General features: G+C 42.8%; 2 protein-coding genes across 4 annotated transcripts in view; both read right to left on the bottom strand.

Annotated features, from left to right (window-relative positions):
* The window catches only part of cxadr (CXADR Ig-like cell adhesion molecule), a 28,823-nt gene extending 9,137 nt beyond the window's left edge, over nucleotides 1–19,686 (bottom strand). The window contains exons 1-2 of the mRNA XM_037466784.2: nucleotides 19,508–19,686; nucleotides 2,608–2,777 (exon numbers count right to left, since the gene is read on the bottom strand). Coding sequence (XP_037322681.1) covers nucleotides 2,608–2,777; nucleotides 19,508–19,574 — 237 coding nt within the window. The 5' untranslated portion in view covers nucleotides 19,575–19,686. The remainder of the gene's footprint in view (nucleotides 1–2,607; nucleotides 2,778–19,507) is intronic.
* Nucleotides 19,687–20,775: 1,089 nt separating this feature from the next.
* On the bottom strand, nucleotides 20,776–23,296 carry btg3 (B-cell translocation gene 3). Of its 3 annotated transcripts, none has more exons than XM_037466786.2 (5): nucleotides 23,176–23,296; nucleotides 22,247–22,442; nucleotides 21,994–22,131; nucleotides 21,490–21,679; nucleotides 20,776–21,320 (listed from the first exon to the last, which is right to left on the bottom strand). In XM_037466786.2, the coding sequence occupies exons 2-5, from the start codon at nucleotides 22,417–22,419 to the stop codon at nucleotides 21,114–21,116; spliced, it is 708 nt and encodes a 235-aa protein (XP_037322683.2). In that variant the 5' UTR covers nucleotides 22,420–22,442; nucleotides 23,176–23,296; the 3' UTR covers nucleotides 20,776–21,113. The 3 variants fall into 3 exon arrangements, with proteins under 3 accessions (XP_037322683.2, XP_037322684.2, XP_062414079.1); XM_037466787.2 differs by lacking the exon at nucleotides 23,176–23,296 and adding an exon at nucleotides 22,756–22,901; XM_062558095.1 differs by lacking the exon at nucleotides 23,176–23,296 and adding an exon at nucleotides 22,708–22,730.
* Nucleotides 23,297–24,430: the final 1,134 nt, after the last annotated feature.

The following is a 24,430-nucleotide window of genomic DNA, read 5'->3' as shown; positions in this document are numbered from 1 at the left end:
GACAAGACTCTCACGTGAGCGTTGACCACTTCACGGGCACACAGATGGGAGCACTTACACACATGCACACCTACAGCAGAGGAAATAAACCTGAACTGCACAGTAACCTTGAGAATCATGATCCAATGAAAAAATCCCATAAAGAGCCTGGGGGAAATGAAAAGGGCGAATGACTAGACAAGCTGGCAGGGTTGGAAAGCACCGGAGAGCACAACTGTCTCATTACAGGTAGGACTGCTGGCTGATACAATCGCCACCTGACCGGGCCACTCTTAGACGACCTCTATTGGCCCGGCTTCCTTTCATCACACATGCACACAGGTGAGGTCATCATCATGTGACACTGTTGCTCAGGCAGGGAGGAGGAAGAGGTGCGGATTGATTTGAGAGGCAAAGCAGAGCGCTGCGATACCTGCGTACTCTAAACAACCTGCAGAGCAGAAAGTGCTGCACCGTGTTCATACGCTCCCACAGAGGCTTTTAACTTAAAGCGTTCGAAACACTGCTGTCGCAAGGTTAAAGCCCAATCACTAGTCCGAGAGCACTTCAGACGTCCTTCAACATTGAGGCTGTCGAGGATGAAACCAAATCCGGACATTGTCATTCACAATCATCACTGCTGTGAAAACAAATAAGGCAATTTTTAGCAGACAGCGTAGGGGCTTTATTTCCAAATCCTTCGATAAGTTGTCAACATGCAAACTCCTGCCATAATAAGTTCAGTAAACAAAAGGCTCAGCTGTAGAGCTGAAGGACAAAAATAGGCACTTTGTATGATACAAGATAAAGCTACACATTCAAATTCTTCTCCTATTCACACCAGTCAGATGTTGTTTTCCTGATCAAGCACTCAGGGCACATCCTCCATTAGGTAATTGTGGCCAGGCAGTGAGAGCCAAAAGGCTAATGACTGCTACTGTAGGCATGCCTGGGATCTCTGATTGAATGTGCATAAGCTATGCTTCACCACCCGGACCCCGATATGTAGGCTATGTCTGATGAATTGGGCCTCATTCCCCACCCGTTTCTACATTGAATTGATTGCTTTTGATTGCATTAATGCGAAAATACTGAAGTACGTGGTTCATAATTTGTTTAAGTGAGGCTTGTTTGCACATTCAACACATGCAACACTTGCTCCACAAGCAAGGCGTGTAGGTCCCCGTTACGATTCTGTGGACTGATTGTCATGTTGTCTAGTTTTTTGAGTATTATTTGATAGTGACTGTTCTTTTAAGAAGAGCCTGGATTTGCGCATCTTGAACTGTGTGAGCAAAGGTTCACCACGATCTCCTGTGGGAGCCTGTGGCTATAAAAGTTTAGCCTTCATTCTCATCTCCTTGTCTGATCTAGTAGCTTTAGTCCTTGCAGATCAACCTAATCCCATTTAACACTGTCACATCTATCAAAGCAGCCCCCTGGAATTAATATGTGCTAATTATGAAAGAATTTCCCTCGAGCATGAACTCTTATTTGTAAAAAGCTCTATGGATGTGAGCGTATTTAGCGAGCAAAATCTGATAGGTCAAGGAGAACAAATACGTTCAGAGAGCTGTCCGACCTGTTTAAATTCCTACAAAGGTTCTGGCAACATTAACGGGTGTGCAGATAGACTTTAGCAAAAATTGGCACGTGATAAAGAAAATAAACAATTTGGGAGCATTTTATATATTTCTACAGCTGCGTTTAGACTTGAAGACGCCCAACAGGGGATACACCCACACTGAATACTGTGCTGAGACAATGAATAATAGGAACATTTACTTTTAATATTCTTTCATTGCTATACTGAAAATAACGATAGAACGTGAAACTCCACTTTCATTCTCCTCTACTCCAGTTAATGATGAGTGCAAACAAAGTAGGTCAGAAACAATTAGAAGAGCATAACTGGTGTGGCTCAAGACCAGAAGTAAGAGTACAGAGGTCTACCTGGATGATGGGATTGGTTGGCTGAGGACAGAGAGGACAGTGGGTGGATGACAGAATGTCTCAGTGTGACCCATTTACAACATTCAGAGCAACAAAAAAAACAAAACCTAAATCCACAGGATAAGGGGAATGAAAAGAGGAGAGGGATGAGAAGGCTTTGTGACAGGTGGGGGAGTAGCAAGCCACGGAGAGGGTGACACGCTGGGGACCAGGAGTCTGTGGCTGTGAAAGCCTCAGGGGAACGCATAGATCCTGTAGAGCTCTGTAGTCCTCCCTGTCCACGCCGAGGGCCATGCCAGAGAGGGCCGACGCTGCCTTGATTAAAAAGGCTCCCACTATGTGCTGGTGAGAACACTGCACACAAAGGAAAGCTCAATAGAAGTACACATAGCTCAGATTACATTAGCCTTGTGTACTGTAGTTATATTGAAATAACTCGGGAGTACACACCCAGCGTACCACCTGCACAACATACCAAACTGTGCAACCACACAGGCAAGAACGAAGAGGAAAATATGTGATTTGTTACACTGTGCCATAAAATAATGAATTGAAAATAACTCAACTTCTGTGAACGTTCAAATGAGAGAAGATCAGATAACTGCACACTGTACTACTGATGCAGTCTTCACAGTAAGCTCATTTGCAATGTGAGTGGGGAACATCTACACGTACCACTTTGTCCTCTTTCTGGTTGTCAGACGCAAGCAAGCTCCACTCAATATCCAGCGGTCCAGAATCTTCGGGGGCCAGAGTAAACTGGCAGTCCAGCTTCACACTCTGACCACTGGCCTTCTCTATTGATGTCGGCCCGGTGGATGTGATCTCTAGACCCGAGGCCAAACCTGGACAGACGCACACAAAGACAGGGAATAAATGCACTGCATTGATAACAATAAAAACATTGACAGCTTAAAGAATGATGGAAATTGATACAATTCTTTAAGGATTCTTCATGTCTCTTCTTGGCCAGTAGAATCCAGGTATTTACAATTCCAATCAAATATTTTTAATTATAGTGATCTGAACAGAGATTTAATGCAACTGTGCAATATATTGGGCTGGATGATGTTAATACGTGGTTTTGGAACAGATAATAGGGGTTTGTCCCTCCTGAGACGAAAAAAAGAAAAAGCCTTGTAATAAACGAGCTTCAGAAAAGAGGTGAAAAGACACCAGTAAATTGCACGATCACAGCCAGCCTAAAGTGTTTGTTGGGGAAAGAATTAATGAACATTTTCTTTTAATATTGTACAAGACCAAAGATAGTATATTCATGTTTTAGTGTTAAAATGTTGCAGCTTCTGTCTAATTGAGCAAAATTGGTGAATTTCTGCAAGTTTTGGTTTGTGGTATGTATCACTCATGAAAGAAATAGGGCTATATCCCATTTGAGAAGTAACTCTTAGATATGTATAATGTAAATGGCCGTAAAAAAAAGTAAGAAAAAAGACAAAAACGGGGATAGATGGGAACACGCCTTACCCGAAGGAGGGGTGATAATAAATAAATAAACAAACAAACTCAAGCCCGATGCCACAGTGGAGCTGCCTCCTAAGCATTTATTCTTAGAACGAATAAACATAATTTGCTGGTGACATCAACTGGGTTAAGATTCTCCATTCAATAAGAGATTTAAGCTGCAGCACGGAACACGGTCCATAGAGAATGGAGTTGTCACATGCTGCTTCGATGCATTAAAATCCTTCTGACAGCCTGCCACCTTCCAGTCAGCGAGTAGGGGGAGAACAGCTTTATAAATAATTAAATAAAAATAAGCCACAATATGTTGCTGCTAAAACGCAGCGTGTAAAATCTACTTATCACGTCCTACAAATGGCACCAAGCATGTGTAACTGAAATGATTCGCTGATAATGACAGAATTTCCACATATTTTGCCTTAACTACATGTGCATCTCATTTTGCTGATTTTAGTCCAATTGACTGATAGATCTGACTCTGCAAAGATAGGCGAGACGGAACCAAAACCTTGCAACTGTACCGCTTTGTCTCTTTTCACTTTCTAAAAAAGAAGAGATTTCATTGAATACTACAAGGCATCCGTAAAAGAGGCGATGAGATTGAAACAGCTACACACAAAAAGATCTTAAAGTGCATTAAACTGAAAATACCCAACCTCGAGAACACTCAATCGAGTCTACAAACTGTTTGAGCAAAGTAAAGCTGTCAGGACATTAAATATGCAACTTAAATGAGGAAAATGAATACACTTCTTTTGATTGTGGTACGGATACAAAAAGGACTTTGACAGTTAATTGTGTGAAGGCTGTTTGTAAACCCTTTTGTGTAAGACGGGTACGAGGTCCCTGCCCGTGTGCCATGTGCATCAGCTCCGTTTCAGGCTCAAACCGCACTCCGCTCTGGGCTGCGCAGAGACAACTGAATGAAAAAAAAAGCGCCGAAATAGTGACAGTCTCAGTCACACCCACTATTGTCGGAGGCCGCTGCCTGTGAGCCTTTGATATGCTTGCACGGCACAAGCACAGTTTTTCTCCCTGTCTGTCGGCGCTGGTCGCTGCAGCCCACGTATTCTGACAGACGCCCTTGATGGGAGCGATCCATCGCCTTCAGCAGCAGCAAGACAAACAGGGAGCGATATAGAGAGCACTGATATACGCGTCAGTCACTGTCAAAACGGAGCCACAGCTTGGCATCTGCATGACAGAAAGTGGTGTCAATTCATCAGGCACGAAGGAAACTGGGCTTTTTTTATTTCAAAAGTTGCTTGCAAAGTTGGGAAAATTGCATTCAGAGAGAAAGTATTAAACTCCAGAAGTTTATCAGTTTGACAGGTTTCTCTGATGGGCCATAAGGGACACTGTCTGGTGGATCTGTTAAATCAAATGGCGGGCATTTGAGGCCGCAGAAGGCATTTGTTTAAAATCACAGTTCAGCCAGAGGCCTCTTCCTTTGAGCAATGCATAAATGAAACAAAAATGTGCCATTTCAGGACATCATCCCTGATTTGTTAGCGTATGAACCGATCTGTTGGGGTGGCTCAGGTGACAGGAGTGTCAAGGCAAAGGAGTATAAACACCACCAGCGTAATCTAGGCTTAATTCCACATTCAATCGAAGGACAGGAATCCCATTTAATCCATCAACTGCACACACAAGTCCTTGGTGAGAACTGTGGGAAATGCAAATTACATAATTAGGTGGAAAAGGCTAGAACAGCCAAACAGGCCAATATTCATTTTCATGTTGTGAAAATATAAACCTACTCTTACTATGAGTGATTGGGTATGTAACATATCAATGTGTGCTGTTGTCCTTGCTTGTTTTCACTAGTTTGAAGTTGGTGGACTATACAGGAAAAAAAGGAGACAAGTTTTCTGTGCACTAATTTATAATAAGTTTAACTTTTCAAATCAAAAATGAGAAGTGTGTGTATATTTTCTTATATGTTTCCAGTAGTGTCTATTTAGAGCATCTCGCACAACATCCTGATGGGGCCGTTTAGCTGAGCTAAGCTTTTTGTGGTCTTGAAGGACAAAATCAATAAAAATAATAAAAAAGGCACAGTAGGTTGAAATTATGGGATAAAACGTTAAAACACAAATGCTGTCCCTGTCAGTGGCGTCTTGTAGTGGAATAACAAACTCACAATGTTAATGAGTAACTCTCAGCTATCAGAGTGTGTGACCTGTGGAGCATGTTACTCAAGAGCACAATTGATCTTACTGATCACAAAGTCTCTGGCATGGTGAGCCGGCGCTCCATAGATTCACTGGGTGACTGTCAGCCCTTATTTACAACAGAGCTTAAGTAAACTGGCCTTCCATCCACCAACCGCATATTATCGGCTGATAAGAGAGTCCATCATTGAAACCAAGGAAAACAATGACAAATGGACTGCTGGTAAATGCAGTCGAGCATTTACACCACAAATGCACACATACAACTTAGCTTAGTATCTGCTACTGTAGTAAGAATGTGTCCCACGGGGGGGGCGGGGGGGGTGTGCGTGTGTGTGTGTGTGTGTGCGTGTCCGTGTGGCAGGAGCGGAGCGGCGGGGGAGGACATGCTGGCTAATTAAAAAGTTGTTCTTAAAAACTATTCACCGTTGCCTGTGTGCCCCTCCAGTCTCCACCAGTGTCTGACACAGCACATCCCAGTGTGGTTACTGGGACACTGGAAATGAACCACAGGAATTTAGGGTGTCAGCCTGCTCCACCCAATAACCCCCTCCACCATTCCACCATTCACCCACCCCTCACTGACCACCTCCTCTCCAACACACCCATGATTGTTGAGTGGCGGTCCCCTAGGCCTCCAATTCTCTCCGGTGCTGCAGATTGTAAACCCCCGCCGCACACACCCCCACCACCTTTGTCGGCATACAATGGGGAGAGAATCCTGTCTCCTGGCAACCAATCCCTTTGAGAAGGTTGCCGTGACGCTTAAGAGATGGCAAATAAGAGAGAGAGAGGTGTATCCACAGAGAGAGAAAGAGGTAAAGTAGGTGGAGACACGAGGGAATTATGAAAAGCAAAGTTAACATTACTTCCCCATTAAGAAGCATTTGTGGAGGTGAACAGAGCAAAACTCAGACGGTGAGCCATCGTTATAAGCATCCACATGGTTTCATTCAACAAAGTAACAGTGAAAAAATTGACATGGTTTTGGGAGAAATTTTGCCTATCGAGCTGATGAGATGAAAGCAAACTAAATCACAATCTTTTAAATGTGGGAAAGTGCTTTTTTGGTCATCATTGTGAACTGATCAGGGTTTTTCTGATTGGTGCAAAGAACAGAGCCCTCTTTGGGCACAACAATGGTGACGCAAACAGTTCCATTCATCAATGATATCAAACACAGGTTGGCACTTCTGTGCTGCGAGCTATAAGCCAACGTGTACACTGATGTATATTTGATGCGCAAACGTGTGCAGGGCCAAATCCTTAGCATACTGTAGCTGTAGTCTGAGGTCTTCTAGGCAGACATCATGTTTGGTCATGTTGTAAGTGTAAAGAGCAGCTTCAGCAGACAGCAATAGACCCTGAAACCAGGAGCAGTTTAATAAGCCAACCTCAGGCGACCTCAAGCCTAACCCAGCTGACCCTCAGAGCCTCGACAGCAACGACAGAGGTTATACGCCTCTTTGTCCACCCGATGACCCTAAAGGGCATCCTTGGGAGTGAAGTCTGAAAAGCCAAGTCTTACCACAGGGAGACAAAGCCAGTGACTACTGCAGGCTCAAAGTCCAATAAAAGCAATGGGAAAAAAAAGTCTGGCCAGCTGAAAGAGGTGGATGACGTCACGCTGGGATTTACCTTCTTTAAGTTCTACCTCATGCGGTGACACTTAAAGCCTCAGCAGCTGTGAAAGCATTGGCTTAGTATTTCAGATAATATCTATGAACAAAGAAATGTGTGTGTGATGTGGCAGGCAAAGATGGATCGATGAATTAAGATATGCAAGTCTGAATTTAAAAAAAAAAATCTTATAAACAATATGAGAAAAGGATTTTATAAAATAAACAAACCCACACATATCTTGAAAACGAAGAATAATTACCACCCAGTAAAACGTCTCCACTGTGAGAACAAACAAACCAAATAAAGAGCTCCTGGCACATTATCCTGGATGAGCAGTGGTGGGGGGGGAAGAACATAAGTGATTCATCATAGTAGAATCGCAGTCTGGGAGGGCTCCGGATTCTGGAATGAGCAAATTAAAAAGGGCCGACGCTCTACTATCATAAAAACAGCCGAGCCAATCCCATGTGACCGTGGCCAAGGACATCAATTATTTCAGTCACAGCAGAGAACTCCATATCTTGGTTGCTGCCCCGCAAAAAAGCTTGGGACGTTCGGCCCTCTGACCCCTGGTGGAACTATTCAATTTGATGCAACGTGAGCGCACCAGTTTATTAAGTGTTGCACAGGACTCTGACTGTTAAACCACACCGATTGCCCTGTGATTTCATCTGAAAGCTCCGCTTGCCACACAGAGCCGCCATCAATTCCCAGTGCAGATGACCTAAAGGGTGTTTTGACATAATTGAACATTAAATGATGAGGGGGGGTGACAAATGACAGGCACTTTACTCTACCCGAACATTTGACAGCTTTTGGCCAGGCCTGCAGGGGTTTAGGGTCAAAACCTCTGCTGCAGAATGTCCAAAGCAGCCAATCATTTTTAATCATAGCTCCTTATCCCCATCATCAGGTTGGTAAAAAAAACAAAAAACATTCATTTCAATTGAGGAACTAATGGAAGGAAGAAGGCAGAGAAGAAAGAAAAAGTCAAATGCTCCTTAATCTAAAAAGGCAGGCTTGCTCACAGGGACTCTCAACTGGTGGTCCTGGGATTTGCGCTCCTTATTTATAGAAAGCATTAGCATTTTACAAGGTATTGAAGACAGTGTATTCAAGAAGAAGCTGTTTGTGTAACACCCCGCCGCAACCAATTGTTCTAAAGCTCGACGCAAACCACTAAAAGCAGCCCCCCCCCCCCCAATCCACGTGAGACGAGGCAAGTTTATCTACAGAACCCTGAAGAGTCAGATAAGACCCCCTTCAGTGTCTGCAGAACCAGTTGGGACCCCCCCGCCCCACAAACACAGTGAGATGGTGACAATGCTGGGGGCTGGCTGTGCCATAAAGCCGATAGGCAAGACGCCAGTCCGGGAAGCAGCACAGATAGCCCGCTGATACCGCCCTCACAGAAATGAGCCACTGCACTCTCGCAAGGAGGAAATTAAAGCAGAAAATAGCCATCAGTACATTATAAACGATGCCTCGTTTATAAGAAAAATAACCTTCTGTAGACGTAATTGTGACAGTGTAGGTACAAGAACATAAACAAACAAAGCTGGAGTGTTTTATTCAGTGACAGTCAGAACAGTAATTACAAAATCATGTTCTCTCTTTTGCAGGGGGAATAAACAAGAAAGAAACAATAGCGTGCGAGCAATTAGGGAACATGTGAAAGCCTTTTGCTAGACTTGAGAAATGGTGCAATTGGAAGTATGCTCACAATACGCACACACACCATCATCCTCCTCCTCCTCATTAAGGAAAGAGGATCAGGTATAGGTTTGAAAATCAATCCACAGTGTTAGATGGAGAACGCGTATGCCATAGCAAAAACAGAATACTTAGCAAACAGAGGCGGTCTAAGTAACACAGCATTCGTTTGGCAGTGTTTTTTTAGGCTCACCTGAAACATTATCTTTCCATTGCATCTGCTGACATTGCAACATTGCCTCCAGATCGGCCCAACGATTACACGTTAACCTGACTTACATACACATGCCAGAATGTTGTGTTGGACACCAACAGATTAGAGACACGCACGCTGCAATCACGTGTTCCTGTAGTGATGAAATGCATTCCTGACCCCCTCCTGAAGCTGCTTGATTAAAGCAAAGATCATAATAAAGATTATTCTGATTAATACGGAGAACACGACTATTTAACATTTTTATCACAGAACGACATAAAAACGTCACAAAACAGAGTGCGGCGCAATCATTTCAATGTTGATTATTTGAAAGCCAAAATCGGAAATGAAATCAAAATTCGACGGAGAGGCAATTCTTTTTATTTCATCCAGTTATATCGGGATCAAGAAGGATGTACGTAATGTTCTGGATAAAAAATACAAAAAAACACATGTTTTTTTTTTTCATTTTCAATGCAACAAAACAAAATGAGATCTGAGGTAAGGCTGTTGAAAGTAATCCTGTTCATCATAGGCATGCGGTTCTGTTCCAGGCTTCCAGCAGTTTACAACGAATCAAGAAAAATGAAAGCCAAATGTCTCAGTGGGACGTAGTCCTGGGGCGTCTCTCCTGACGCAGGAGTTCCTCCTCACTGAGGGGGAGGCAGCCATAACGGGGCCCATCCAGCCCCCTTCACATCCCCCAAAACAAATAAAGTGTCTGATACAGACCAGGCCCCTGCCGGCGCCCCAACCCCAGCCTTTGTCTGGGCCCCCGAGGCGTAATGCCAACTGTGATCAGGAGGCAGCAGCGCTGATCACACACGGAGACACAAGCGCAGCAGAGTGCGGCTACTCCCGTTTGGGCCGATGATGGACTTTCAGGGAGTCACTATGGACGCGGAATAGAACGTGTTGGCGAGTGGAGACAATTAGAGGACGCGCAAAACTCTGAGAGACAAACAAAGCACCCGGGTGTACATTAGCGGACAAAAAGGTTTCTCACAGCCGCGCTACGTTATGTTTGAGCGGTGAAAAAACAAGAAGTCAGCTTAAAGCAATGGAGCGTGAATCTGGAACTAGAGCATTCCCCTTGAAACACAGGGCAAAATGAGGGATTAGCAGCTCTGACTGGAGCTTCTAACCAGGCGGGTTTTCAAGTCATTAGTGGAGACTCAAACTCCTCAGGAGGCTCGACGATTTCACATTTCTGGAATGTCCAGGGCAACTTTATGTGCTCAGTCCAAGGTGGGCTGGATGTTTCACTGCCACAATTTTTTCCCACAGAAATGGAGGTAGTGAGAATGAGCAGGGCCCGTTGAGTCAGATTTGCTTTTCAAAGAGATAAGAAACTACTTCCTTGAAGCGTCTGAAACAAATCACTGACACGCAACACTCTGGCGTCCTGGTTCAGTCAACTGAGGCTGGGACTGGTTGATCCAATTTACCTACAATTTGTTTATACGTGACTAAACGCCTATAGAAGGATAAACACTTCACTGCAAAACCACTAAAAGAATTGAGGTGTGAGGGCAGACTGCCGACAAAGTATAAAGAAATGAGAAAGAATTCAAAACACAAATGCCTGAATAAATTCCTGAGTTCCTCCCTTTCTTGGTTTCTCCCTTTAGAGTGCAGCATAGTTTATAAAAAGTCAGACCACGACTTGAAATAACTGAACGGAACCAACCTTATTAGACTGTAGTTTGCTGGTTTAAGATGGTGAAGTGAGTTTGTTACCTCTGTCACAGCTGACCTGTTGTCATGTTTTGATTAGGATGCAGAAGGCTTTAAACTAGCAGATGGAGATCCCTATGGTAGCTTTACAAAGCACTATTTTCCATGTAGAGCAGAGATATGTTTGGCTGTCAGCTAGATTGGCTGAGAGGCAGTCAATGAGTCTGCCTGGCTAGTGCCGTTTCCTCGAGGCTTTGGTCTAAAATTAAGTCCCCTGCCTGAAGGCGTTGCATGATGGTGGTCTTCTAGACATTGGTAAAAGTAAATAAACAGTCCTTTGTGTGTGTAATGCCCAGAGTGTCCTGTTAAAACCTAAAAAGGACCAACAAAGCTGATGTCAGTGAAAAGGTATCCTATTGCTGCTGAAAGCCCGAGGACAAAATGCTGTATTGACAGAATACTTTGTAATAGCTGCTAAACGTCAATTCCTTTTCAAATGCATTCATAACATCCATGGTCTCTAAACCCTCTCATCCTGTCCAAAGCACTCTCGTCCAGGCAGAATGAGGTCTTTGTGAAAGTGCAACAGCACAGACAGAGCCTTCCTGTCCTCTGCGGGGGGGGAGACACCACAGCAGGACATCAAGATAAGGTTGCTGTTAGAAGATAACAAGATTTTTCTCTTTTCTTTCAGCAGTCAAACAGGCCTGTTTCAAGGCTAGGGTTGCTTCTTTGCTGCGAGGTACTTGAAGACAGGTGTACTAAATGCACCTGAGTGTTGAGCCTTGCAGGAAGCTGCAGGCCACGACTGTCTGTTGTCGTTATAGCTAAACCGGGACTGCAGGCTTTTATTCATGCCTCCAGCTCGCAGTCCGTGGCTAGACGTGAGGGGAAAGCGCTCAAAACAGCCACTCTAGTCTCCCGTACCGCGAAATATGACAAGATGCAATTGGGAAATGCTAAAAATAACTCTGCACTGGTTTAGTGTTCCCGCATAAATGGAGGAAATCCTTTCAATTTCAGTCCTGACAAGGCGCAGCGGCATTCATTCTTCATGTTTGTTTAAGTGTGCATGAGATGAGGCTCACCAGGCTCGTACAGAAGAGCAGAGACTCTAGAAATAAAAGCATTAAGGCAGTAAAGGACGCAGAGCTCAGATTCGAGGGGGATTTGAGATTATAGTCCTCCTAGGCTAATTAGATCCACCTCAACAGCCAAGCATTTGAGGGGAAAAAATCTAAAATAAACCCGGAAATCCATTCACAGCAAACTGGACACAATCAACATCTCTATTAATCCAACACTAAATTGGACTCCAGAGCATGAAATTGATTTAGAATCTAATGGGAAGCATCTGTGAAATTTTGTAATAAACCTCATTACAAACTGATGTTAGGGATGCAACGAGAAGCCCAACCAAACAAATGAAATGCAACCGCACATTATGAACACATAATGTCTTTCTAATGAAGATGGCAGCAAGAAACATATGAACATGTGCCATTTGTCTAGTGATGGTACACAAACATTTGCAAGGTGCTGCAGTGCTCTCAGAGATAAAATCAATCGAGTTGTATTAAATAGCCATCAAGTCATTCAAGTTGCAATCCTTAAAATTCCAGTCCTGGTTGACTTGGTAACATTTGTCATCACCTTGGTAACAGAAAATGTGGTTTAGTTCTACAGCACTACAATGGTTGTTCCATATCTTAACAGCCGGTTGCTGATGCTGGTTATTTAAAAAATTTAGTCTGTCCACCTTGCATACTATAGATTTAGGGGGGACACCCATGATTAATATTTCTACAGTATATCTTAAACTGGCTATATACCATCCCAACCATAGCTCGTTCAATCCAACATATATACGGAAAATGTTTTCTTGAAGGCCCTTCCAAATAAGCAGACCCCTTTAAAAGATTCAGCAAGGTGGTCTTGTGTCGAGTGTTTAGTGGATGTAGTAAAGTGCTTTTCCCTCAAACGTGCCATACAGACCAACTCCCTGATGGCTTTAATGACATCCAAAAAGGTTTGACCCCCGAGTAGTCTGGACAGCCATATACTGCTTAGAGTGCATCTGGGATTAGGTTGACGAGTACGTAATCTCAGGGAAAGTGACGGAGGCCCAACATAACGATGACCGTTAGGACTATAAAAACAGCCTATTCCCCGATGAAGTACTGAAGTACTGATTGCACTGCAAGTAGCCTGGGGTGACTTTATTGACAGCAGTTCAAGGCTTTTGACACATCCCACAGGGTCTTACATTTTCACTTAAATCCTGGTCAAGGGGATCCAGCTAATACTTCCCCGCACTAGTGTCGTGATTATCAGAAACTTTTCATTGCACAACAAAATTCAAACTTGATGGTAGAGTATTACCCAACGCATATTAGCTGCAGATTGATAGGAGTTGCAGGTATGAGACAAAATTCCGGGTGAGTCTTCAGCCCATCACTAATGTTATTTATAAATCCACACGTCATTCATCCAGAGCTCTAGGTGCTCTGGGAGCTAAAATCATTCCTTTCGCCCATCGGATAGATGTTCTCGGAGGGATTAATTGTAGAGCTGCGGTTTCCCTAAGGGTGAAAAGACCTGGGTGCTGTGAGTGCGTAGACGTGTGTAGTGTGCAGACGGGGTAAGCGTTTATCAGCCACTTGGAGAAAGACGGCCAGTCAACAACGTAGCTCTGTGTGTGCGCCTATGAATTATCCATGAACAACACTTAACACTGGAACTTACCGGCAGCAAATGCAGCCTGCTTCGCCCTGTGCGCCTGCTTATTACAAACAGCAGCACTCGTAATTACGGTTATGCAGTAATGTGCGTTCTGACCATCATAAAACCAGTCAGTCACAGAGCTATTTTCAGTTCAATTTCATCCCTGTGGAGGCCGACCGGGCCAGCTGCCGATTTGCTAGCCCGCCGGAGAGATGCACTACAGTAATTAAATGTCTGGTGTGCCTTGCTGACCTCGCTGACCTTGCTGCGGTTCAGGCGCCAAGCCTTTTCCATACTCAACTGTAGCAGATGCCCCGGTCATCATGGCTATAGATCCCAAAGCGGCTCAGGTGTTTAATGAATGTTAATGGGAGAACGAGGAGGCACAAAGCCACAATCGTCTTGGAAACCTGGTTATTAAACCGCAGTAAGTAAATGAAAGTCAATCTGAATCAATGTATGAATTGTTATATTTTCAAGTTATGCCGAGATGGGTGGTGTATATTCTTCTATTCTCTTTCCTTCACTGAACCCTTTCACTTATGGTGAACCCTTTAATCCAAATCAATGCCCTTTCACTAAACCAAATGTTTGCTTGCATTTAATATTCCAAAGAAGATGTTACATATTCCAGAAGAATGCTTCAACAAAATGTTTGCCCATCAGAAGAATTGCTGGCTGATCCCATGAAATGAATATAGATGTAGTTGCAGAGATGCCGTTACAGATACATTTGCACAGCCTGAATGGTTTAACATTGAAAGTATGTTAAACCATTCAACCATTCCTGAGTATAATACTGGACATCCTTACCGATTCCAACATCCAAGATGAATTTCAGTCTCTGGCTTCGGTTTAGTATTGGCTTGTCGAGAAACAATTCTGAATCGCTTTATTCTGAATCGCTTTGCATTAATTGGAAAATTCCACTACACAGACACTTTAATGTAACCGGATACCAAAATCTATAATCATACTCCTGTAAAATGGTTCATTCTAGGAGTAGAAATGGGCCTTATTATATCAAATCCCTTATGGTTGTTATTAGCATAACTATATAATTTGACATGGTGACTAAATATCAGACTAAGACTGAAAAAGACTGATTTGAATATAACAAGACAGGGCGCGAAATCAAGTGGGACAGAAAGAGGCTTCCTGCAGACAATTATTTGCCTTTTTCACTATACCTGCAGTCGACAATGTGGAACGTTTTTCAATGAGATAGAGGTACTAAAAATGGCTCCATCAACAGCTGCTTAAGCCCTCCCTCCTATCCACCCCACCCTATGCTTATGTCCCTTATTTTCTGAGCCATTATATTTTTCTGAGATTACAATTAACTCTAATGTCCTTAGGGCGAGAGAAGGGGCTTACTGCAGGGGGACAAAATATAATCATCTTCCAACAACCCAGTTCTGTGTAAGACAATGCCTGGACCTTAGCTGATAGTACAACACCATGCACAACACAATATACAACACGGAACTCCAACACAATGCAGCCATTGGAAGTCAGAAGTGGAAACAAAAGATTAGTTAAAATGCCATGTCCGTTTTATAGTGATAATGATAGTGAGGTTTCCTTTCTCCCTGTGTGGCCAACAGCTAAGCCTAGTTCATCAACATTGCCCAGAGGATACTCTAACAGGGTTCAAGCTTGTGTAGAGCCGAGCTGACACCTAGCAAGCAGGTAAACCGGAGCGCAACGCACACCAGCACCTGCAGCTGCAGCGCCTTGGGGACCCGCCTGCCACACCACGTTTCCTCAGACTGACACGGTTGGCTCAGATGCCGCGAGGACATGACGCAAAAACAAGCAGAATACATAGTTATAATGTGTAGAACCAGGCTCCAGAGCAATGCTTCGTAGAGCTGGATATTGGCCGTGAAATCTTTTATAACGCAATACATTTAGTCGAAAGAAGATGCTCCCTCCATCTTGGGAGCTAGATAAAGAGTGTGCTTTCTCTTCAGCGTTAGAGCCAGAGACATCCACCATTTGAAAACACTGCAATTAACAAGACAGAATGCTGGTGTGTAGCATCTTCTCTGTCGTATCTACAGGAAAACGTATTCTGGAGCTGTTCAGTTAAGACGTGAGGCACATGAAAAACCCTTATTATTGTGGTGGGGAACAGCTGATCACAGGTCTCATTGATTCTCATTAAGAGCAGAGGGCGTTGTGGGCGCTACATGGCAGGGCGCAAAGTGGCTACGTAGTAAATGGGCTCTGGCCGGGTTCATCGCCCTAACTGAGATGATGACTGATGGACTCGGGCGAGCGGGGGAGAAAATCAGCACTGAAGTGACCTTGTTTCAACCAATAGTTCAGATGGATAGCAGGGGAAATGTCTCTTGCTCAGTAAAATCTTTATCCAACACGTACTGTAAGAATTTACACTATTTACTCAAAAAGATGAAAACAGACAGAATAACAGACTAGCCAGGAGCTACAGGTTAATCAAGCTGAGGTTAACAACAGGAGTTGGTTGAGAACATTTGGCTGAAATGTATTAAAGTGAGAAGCCTATGAAAAACGGTCTTACACATGGATTTTAAGGCCACACATGTGAAACTGCGCTACAACACTGTCCCTACACATACACACACCTTCAGCAGGAATGCCAATCCCTCGGGGTCAGACTGGACACTACAGCAACTCACTAGCACCTCTCGAGCTCTGGAAGTGGTTTCCCAAGACCGGACGGGCCGGCGCTAGCATGCGCAACTCAATGGATGTTACTCCAACACAATGTAGTCCGTTACATGATGTCATCCATGCAACCTGCTCATATTCTTGCAACCTTCCTCATGTGAAAAAAAGGAAAGCAAACAAAGCATTCCTGCAAGCCAGCCAATGTATTGAGGTCCCATGGTCGAACAGAAACAATAAGGAATGACCTTTGTGAACTGATCAGCCGTTGGAGAGCACTCCTCCAGAGATGCGCCTGGTGGAAAAAGCAGAACATTGAGTTCATGTCTCCGGTGACCTGGATGTTTTCAGTAAGTTACAAGATATACAAGCCTCAAATATCTGTTGATTCACCATTGACTTTTTGACCACAGGGTTCATGAGTAATCTTGATAATATATTTTCTCACAAGAATGCGCTGGCAGCCGCCCAGAACGCAGTTTGAGCTCTACCTGTGAAAAAGGAATGAGCTCTGAATACAGAGAGGGTGCACAGCCATTAGGAGGACACAGAAAGTAGCACCACTATTAATCACTTGCACTCATTCTTGAGCAGGTAGCAATTTGTTCGCTCGCTAAACCATATATGAAATGGGGGTGGGGAGGGTGAAACAGAAGAGGAAGCATTTCACACTGCCATAGAGGTGAATAGGAGTTGGCACAGGGCTTGTGCAGCACCGGCACGCTAAAATATTAACGTCCGAGGCTGTGAATATTCATGCACGGCCATCCCCATCATCAGATCGAGAAGGACAAAGCAGTGTCCTCGGAGTGTAATCCAATTCTAGATGTTCCTGCTTCCTTTTCCCAAGGACAGGGGGCATTCGGGCAGAGCGGGCGGCTTTGTTGCTCGGGGATGAAGCCGCAACGGGTTTCGGCCGACAGGAGGCGAGCAGTCGTGTCAGACTGCTGGCTCATGACAAGCGAATGTGACCTCTAGTCATTACCGTCTGGGTGGGGGCCAAAGACAAGGACCATGTAACTATCCACAAGCCCAAACACCTTACAAACAAATGACTATTGCAGTTGTTGTTAAAAAATTAAAGGGATTTTTGTTCTGTTGTTTAAATAAGGTCATAATAAGCAGGCAAGGGGGAGGGTAGTTTTATGGAGCAACATGGCGCATACACAAACACACAAGTGCACTCCCTGGATCTGCGTGTCTGTTTTCCGAAAGGTAACCAAGCAACGGGTTCCTGGCCAGGGCCTTTGGTGGCAGGCTTATCAGGTAACAGCTTTCTGCGCCTGCTCGCAGGTTCACTTGGTTTCTTTTTATCCTAGGTCACGGCTTCACTCGACCCAAACAGCAAGGGGAGGAGGGGGCAACAGGATTAGTCCTGCAGCCATTAAGCAAGGGAAATTACTGGTCTGGTCCAATGCAACCATTCAGCCATGTGCAGAGGACAGACTACATCAAGGTGTCCTTAAATGAAGGGATAAACTTGAAAAGGAGGTAAGCAGAACTATAGTCATGTGCACGAGGCAGTTTTTACCACCTCGGCATAATGTGATCTGATGCGATCCGACACCACAGCAGTAGGTCTGATAACATTGTGATATGAAAACAAAACAAACAGCAAGAATAAAAAGGGAGCATGTTCACAACTAAACTGTACCAACATTCCTAGAAATTCTTCTCCTTTCCCCCGCATCACACTGTTTAGTAAACTCAACCTAGAATGTGAAGGCTGAATGTGAAATTTCTGCAGATTGACCGCAACTTTTAGAATTTATTATCAGCACTGCATAGTCAACGGGGTGCATGGCTGACAAACAAAGCAAGGACAATGGAGCAGAGACCCCATTTGTTATTTTGCCATTTAATAGAGGTTAGCATTTTGATGTGTATTAGGTAGCCCCTACTAAAAGAATGCTACAAGCATTACAGGTACTGTTCTTGTCTGCTGAAGTGGAACAGTGCCTAAATGACAAGGCCGTGATGCCATTAAAATGGTAATGAGCCAAAACCAGTGTACAAAGCAATGTGAATCATGAGACAAAGGGCTAAAACTACACACATACATTTTATCACGCGCACACACACACGCACTATATTGCATTCAATGCAATGTAGATATTTGCCAGATAATGTTAAACAAAGCATGTTTCTCACTAATCACCAGACTGGAATGTCATTGTTCTGACCGTGGCTCCCTGTTCAAATCGCTTAAATATTTTAATAATTGCCATGGCATGTCATTTCGTGAAAGAAATCACACAATCCTGCACCAAAACTTGTTTGGAGTGATGTTTGAAGTGGAAGAAGCGATCGGCTAGTTTCAGTGTAAATTCCTGGGGAGGCCACACCCAATAAAATGTGGTCATGCTACAATTTAGAAAGCAATTGATGCAATTGATACATTGTTAAATGACTACATTACAAGAAGTGTAACTGGCCTTTATGATAACGCCCTGGTGACACATACAGTAAAAACCTCAAAGACTAATTATATATATATATATATATATATATATATTATATATATATATATATATATATATATAAAGCTTTCAACAGAAGTGGACATGGGCTTAAGTTACGGGTGATGGGCTGGGATATCGGGATATCGGGGTGGGGAGGGGCTTGGGGAGGGGCTTGGGGAGGGGCGGGACACTTAGGGGTGGTCAGCACTTGTAGCAGATGGTAGACCTAAAGGCAGTACTTTGAAGTCCAGGTTTTTAAGAGCGGATCAAGTCGTTGCGTTAACCCCCAGACCATCAAACCAAAAGCATCATAGATACGTAACCAAGAGTTTTGGCTTCGGAAAAACATCCGTGAAAAAAACGCCCTCAGTCAATGTTCGGAAGCTAAAACACAACGATATATGTGGGAATATATATAACGAGTCATTTTGTATAAAAACAAAAACAAATGACTTCCCTGGTTAATTTTATATATATATTCGATGGGGTTACCGAGACTACATTATAAAACGCATCTAAACGTTAGCAACGTTATATTAACGCTGTGTTTAAAGTAGATGTTACGTTAGGTAATCATTTTAATGTTAGATCTGTTTTAGCCTGTTCTGCTAGCTCACTAAACTGACCTTGGGGTCGGAGTTATTAAAATGTAGAAGTGTTTTCAGGTGTGGTTATATTAACCACGGCCCCGGTTAAATGTCAACCATGGCAAACCGAGGGAAATGTTGAGCCTTTTCAACTTATCGTAGTGAGCCCCGACGGTGGACGGGAGAGACGCGTCAACGTTACATGGCTGACCGCAGAATGTACTCCCCGACTAAAAGACAAACGTCTAATCAAAGTATCTCACGCGCCATAAAACTTACCTGCGAAGAGGCTCAACAGCACACAGCAGAACCTTCCGGTGGGAAACTCCATTTCTCTTCCAGCCATTCCAACACTTACTCGACGAAACTTGGTCAGAGAACTTGTGCTGAGTTCGAGTGAATGAGGCAGTCCGGCTCGACCGAAGCATCCACACTTCACTCCTCCTCCTGCTCGCTCCTCTGCAGGTGCACAGCGGAGCGAGCGCGCCGCCGGCTGTCACGTGACACGCGGCAGTCCCAAACTTGACGCGGCGGCGCCCTCTGTCGGTGAGAGCGAGGAACTGTCCCGGTGTTCCCCTGCATCTTGTCCGGTTAGTGTAACCTCAGGGGGGCAGATATTTCTCAACCGATTATTCGATTTGATTTACAGAAAGGGCCCTAGATATTCTAGTCATTGCAGCGGCAAATACTGAGACATGAAACTGTGTTCAATAATGGTTCAATTTTAAATTCTTTTAAATTCTAATTTTCAAAATGTGTTTAATTCAATTAAATTCATATTTGTAATCCTGTAAGGATGTACTTTTCATTTAAACAATAAATCTGTCTTTGATTTTAAACGTATACATCCAAAACTCCACATAAGTAGCCAGCTCTCTCGTGTGTGGCAGATTGAGACATTTACATGAATCCTAGTGCTGAACCGTTGCTGTACAGGAAAGAGCAATAATAACAACTTGGAAGCCTGCAGTGATGACAAACACTATGTGGTTGGTAATTTAGGAGCAGTTTTTCAAACCTTGCCAATTTTTACCATACAAACAAAACAGACCTGCCTTTTGGTTTGTTTTTGGTAACAAGGAGGAACATTTGAAAGTCATGGTTGAGCTTCAATTATTGAAAACTACAAAACCAATAGAGAAATATAGGTGTAATTATAGATTTGGACCTCAACCTTAAGTTGATTATCACCTAAATTCTAATAATAATAAAAATTTAAGCATTTGTCTCAACAGGATTTAGACCAGGAAAATCACATCAATCTCATCAAGTGTTTACACTAGCTTCCTGTCAAACAAAGAATTTACTTAGAAATCCTGCTGTTTTGTAAAGCACCGACTGGTTTGGGGCCAAAGTATCCCCACTTTTCAATTTTGGCGCTACTGCCTTTGAGATTTCCATTATAACAGCTACGTCCCCAGCTAGCAAATAAAGAAACATGCTAAAAGATCAGCAGTAAAAAAAAAAACTTTAAAAAGTGGTTTTATATTTCATACAAAAAACTTTGAGGATCCTTTTGTAAAAAATTAAATACAGGCACCATGAGCCTTGAAAAGTGTGTTTAATAAAACTGTTAATTTAAGCCTATACACCATACAATTCTGCACTACACATAAATAAAACATTTTACCACAAAAAGGACAAAGTACGTGGCATACATGAACATTTCCTATTGTTTACAGAACTTCAACTTCAATGTGTATTCCAATATCTAATTAAATACCAGTGTTTCATTTTAAATATAACAAATGGTCTAAAGTGCAAAATAACTCAAAAATGTACGTAATTTTTAAAAAAATCATCTTTAAAAAAATGAACATAGTTTTACCATTAAAACGTTTTGTTTTGTTTTAATATCTAGTGTGAAGAACAAGCCCCACTGTTCCTATCTGTAGCTAAGGGTCAAATTTTGGGTTGAGTCCCAGTACCGAGAAGACCTCCCTCCATAGCCAGGAGGGACCCACGCACTGGGCCTGAAAGTCGGGGGGGCTCTGCCACGCAACCTGAAGCCGTAGTGCGGCAGTGGAAGGATAGGAGCTTTTCCCGGTACAGGCTTCTTAGGATGCCACGTAGGAGCAGCGGGATTCATAGTCTTAAAAAAAGGAAACATAAATGAGTCAGTCATACAATCTTTCAGAAACCATGCCTAGAACTCTGCAGTGCACCCCAAAGACATTATTATAGAGAAGCTTTCCATCATTTTCTAGACCTGCATGAGATATTTTATCATGGAAGTAATTCTAAAACTTATTAGGCAATACCTGGTAAGCGTTGCGGCCGTTGAAGACAGTGAGAGGGGACGTGCGTGTGCTTTCCTCATCCGAGGAAGAACCCGAGTGGTAGTCTGACGTCGCCCTCTCCAAAGCACTGGTCACCTTTACAATATCTGTGTCGCCCTCAGCATATTTTGAGAACCTGGCAACTGAGAAGCAGGGATTGTTCTCTCCGTACCTGATTATTAATAGTAAAATAGGAAAGACATAGAAAGTTTTAGAGGATAAAAAGTTGAGTGATATTTAAATATATAATATACATTTTAATAACTGCATAAAGGAAATGGCGCAGTGTTCATGTTGTAAGCTAAGCTTTTTTTTTTTTAAATGGAATTATTTTTAACAATGCACATATTGTTTTTTTACTGCCACATCACACTTTATTTAAAAAAAATGCGCTACCAAAAAGGTCTGAATGCTTAAACCATTACAGGGTTTTGCTGAACCAAGAACCACAAAGAAAAAAGAAAAACAAATCACACCAAGTCTCACCTGCAACTGACCTCACCAGGGTCCACCCACAATGTAAGTTCCGGGGACAGTCTTAAGTCATTGAACTGAACCCCACTCTCTCTGCAAGCCCGAAGGACCTCTGGATCCTGCTTGTGGAAACTGTTCATTCGGATGCACCTGCAGAGCACACAAAATGGATTTCAGTTTGAATGAAAAAACGCAGACAATCGATCAAAGGAAAGACATTCTGAAAAAAAGAGTTGCGTAAGATGGGAACAATGGTCAGCAGCACCTGTATGCCTGTCCTTTGCTGGGTTCTTCAGGGTACCAGTGGCCCTTGAGCTTCTCCTGAAGTGCAACAGCCAGCCTCTCAACAAACAGATCGATCTTGTGAGACTCGAGCTTCCCTCCCTTCTTCACGAGCCTCTTCAGGAAGAATACCACAGCTGCGATTTCGCTCCTCATCTTTCATTACGCTCCTACAGCCCCTGTAAAAAGATCAACTATAGTCAGCAGTGACGAGGATTTCAATGAAAAATAGTAGTTGAGTGGAACAACTACACAACTAATAAACTAGTCTCGACAGCTCAGAATCTTGTTTCAAAGATATCCAACTCGCTGAAGAAACGTTCTAAATAACTAGACAAAAACTAAAGGATGTTTGCCCGGTAACTCTTAAGTGTCTATGTGCACGAAGCAACGGCTGTTTGAGATTATTTTTATTTAAATTCAGGGAAGGAAAACGAAAAATACCCCAATCTAAAAAGGCACTTTCGCTTTGTTTTCGATATGCTCGGTTACCAGTTAACGGTCTGTCTCATATGCGCGCCCAGAAAGGCGGGCTGTGAGGCACCAGTTCCGGTTATCCACGCGTCACACGCTCCAACAGTGACGTAGTCAGCCTACTAGCTAGTTAGGCTAACACTCAAAACACGGCGCGAAGTTATCTAAACCACACTTAGAAGCATTTAAAACAGAGCTTATTGTGAAAACAGTGAATAATCTGTTAATACACTAATGCCATATACTTCTTTATCTAACGTTAGTGCAATATCGTTAAGTTAACAGCCTCATGTTGCTAAAAAAAAGACTGCATTAAGTGACTTCAGAGGCAAAAGTTCGAAATAGTCATATTAACTTGTGATACATTTACATACTAATAACACTGAGCGACACCTATCTAATATGGTGAGACACGAGGCTATTTGCATCCTGGCTCACCTTTCTGACAGCTCGCCTCCAGCATGTGGTTAAAGAAAATGAATGGGAATCTGTCCGGCCACGAGAACGCTTGAGGTTCGGTTATTAACGCCGCCCTTTTCAAAAAAGACCCGCCTCCCGATTGTTATCATTGGTTAATGACCAAACGACATGGTGCATTTATTGGTCGAGCTGGTTATGGACTGAATCGTACTCGGCACGGTCATCGCTCACAGCTTCAAGCATGTGTTTTGTTTGTTGTAATCCAATCGCAGCATCCAGGGATGTCTTTTACATCATATAAAGTGAGAAGGAAAGTAAAGTTTACACAAACCGGGATCACCGGAAAATTTGGAATGTGTTATTTTGCTGTGAACCAATTTGACAAATTAACGTTCTCAGTTTATTGCAAGTCTTTAGAGACATATATATATATATATATATATATATATATATATATATATATATATATATATATATATATATATATACATACAGTATATAAATAAACTGTGACAATTAGGTAAGCTAAACATGTATCATGGTAAACAACTGAAATATGAATACCAATATTTGACTGAAAATTGTTCAACTAAACAGCATCATTCTCTTGTTCTAGAGTCCATTTTATTGGTCCAGGCAAAACATCACTATCATGACTCAAGACATTTGTTTAGTTTTTCCAGTTTATACTTTCTACACCAGCTGTAGCTCATAACAATATGTTGAAGAACTTATTATGAGAATTGAGCAGGGTTTTTATTGGGTTAAAATTGAAAAAATAAATGAACTGAAATAATTGAATGACATTTACAGGGAAATCTTAGATTAACACTCTGGAAACTAGCCTGGAAGAATGGAGAGCTTTATGATCACATGACAAGGAAACATACATCACCAGAGGGAGACTGAAAGCTGGCATTAAGGATGCAAAGTAGAGACATTAGGAAGAACCTTTTTAATGTGTACTCCAATTTACTTCAATATATAGTCAGTTGTTAATTCTGCCGCACCTGTAGTAAGCAGCCTGTTAAAAACCTTATTGAGAGTGAAAATTAGTGAAGCAGCTGGGTCTGATGTGGTTGTGAACGAGAACTAACTCATGTGATAATAAACATTTTCTTTGTTGGGTAATTTTTATTTTTTGGGAGAGCTTAGATTACAAACATATACATTAACAGGGGGGCAATATTCAATCCACTGTAAAAAAAAAAAGTGGTGGTTGTAGAGAGTTAGGCTGTGTTTACATAAACAAATCTCAGTCAGGGGGGGGCTT

The sequence above is a fragment of the Pungitius pungitius genome, chromosome 16 (assembly GCF_949316345.1).
Source record: "Pungitius pungitius chromosome 16, fPunPun2.1, whole genome shotgun sequence".
NCBI classification, from domain to species: domain Eukaryota; kingdom Metazoa; phylum Chordata; class Actinopteri; order Perciformes; family Gasterosteidae; genus Pungitius; species Pungitius pungitius.
The sequence above is the reverse complement of the archived record's forward strand: the minus strand, read 5'-3'. Positions and strand labels throughout refer to the sequence as shown.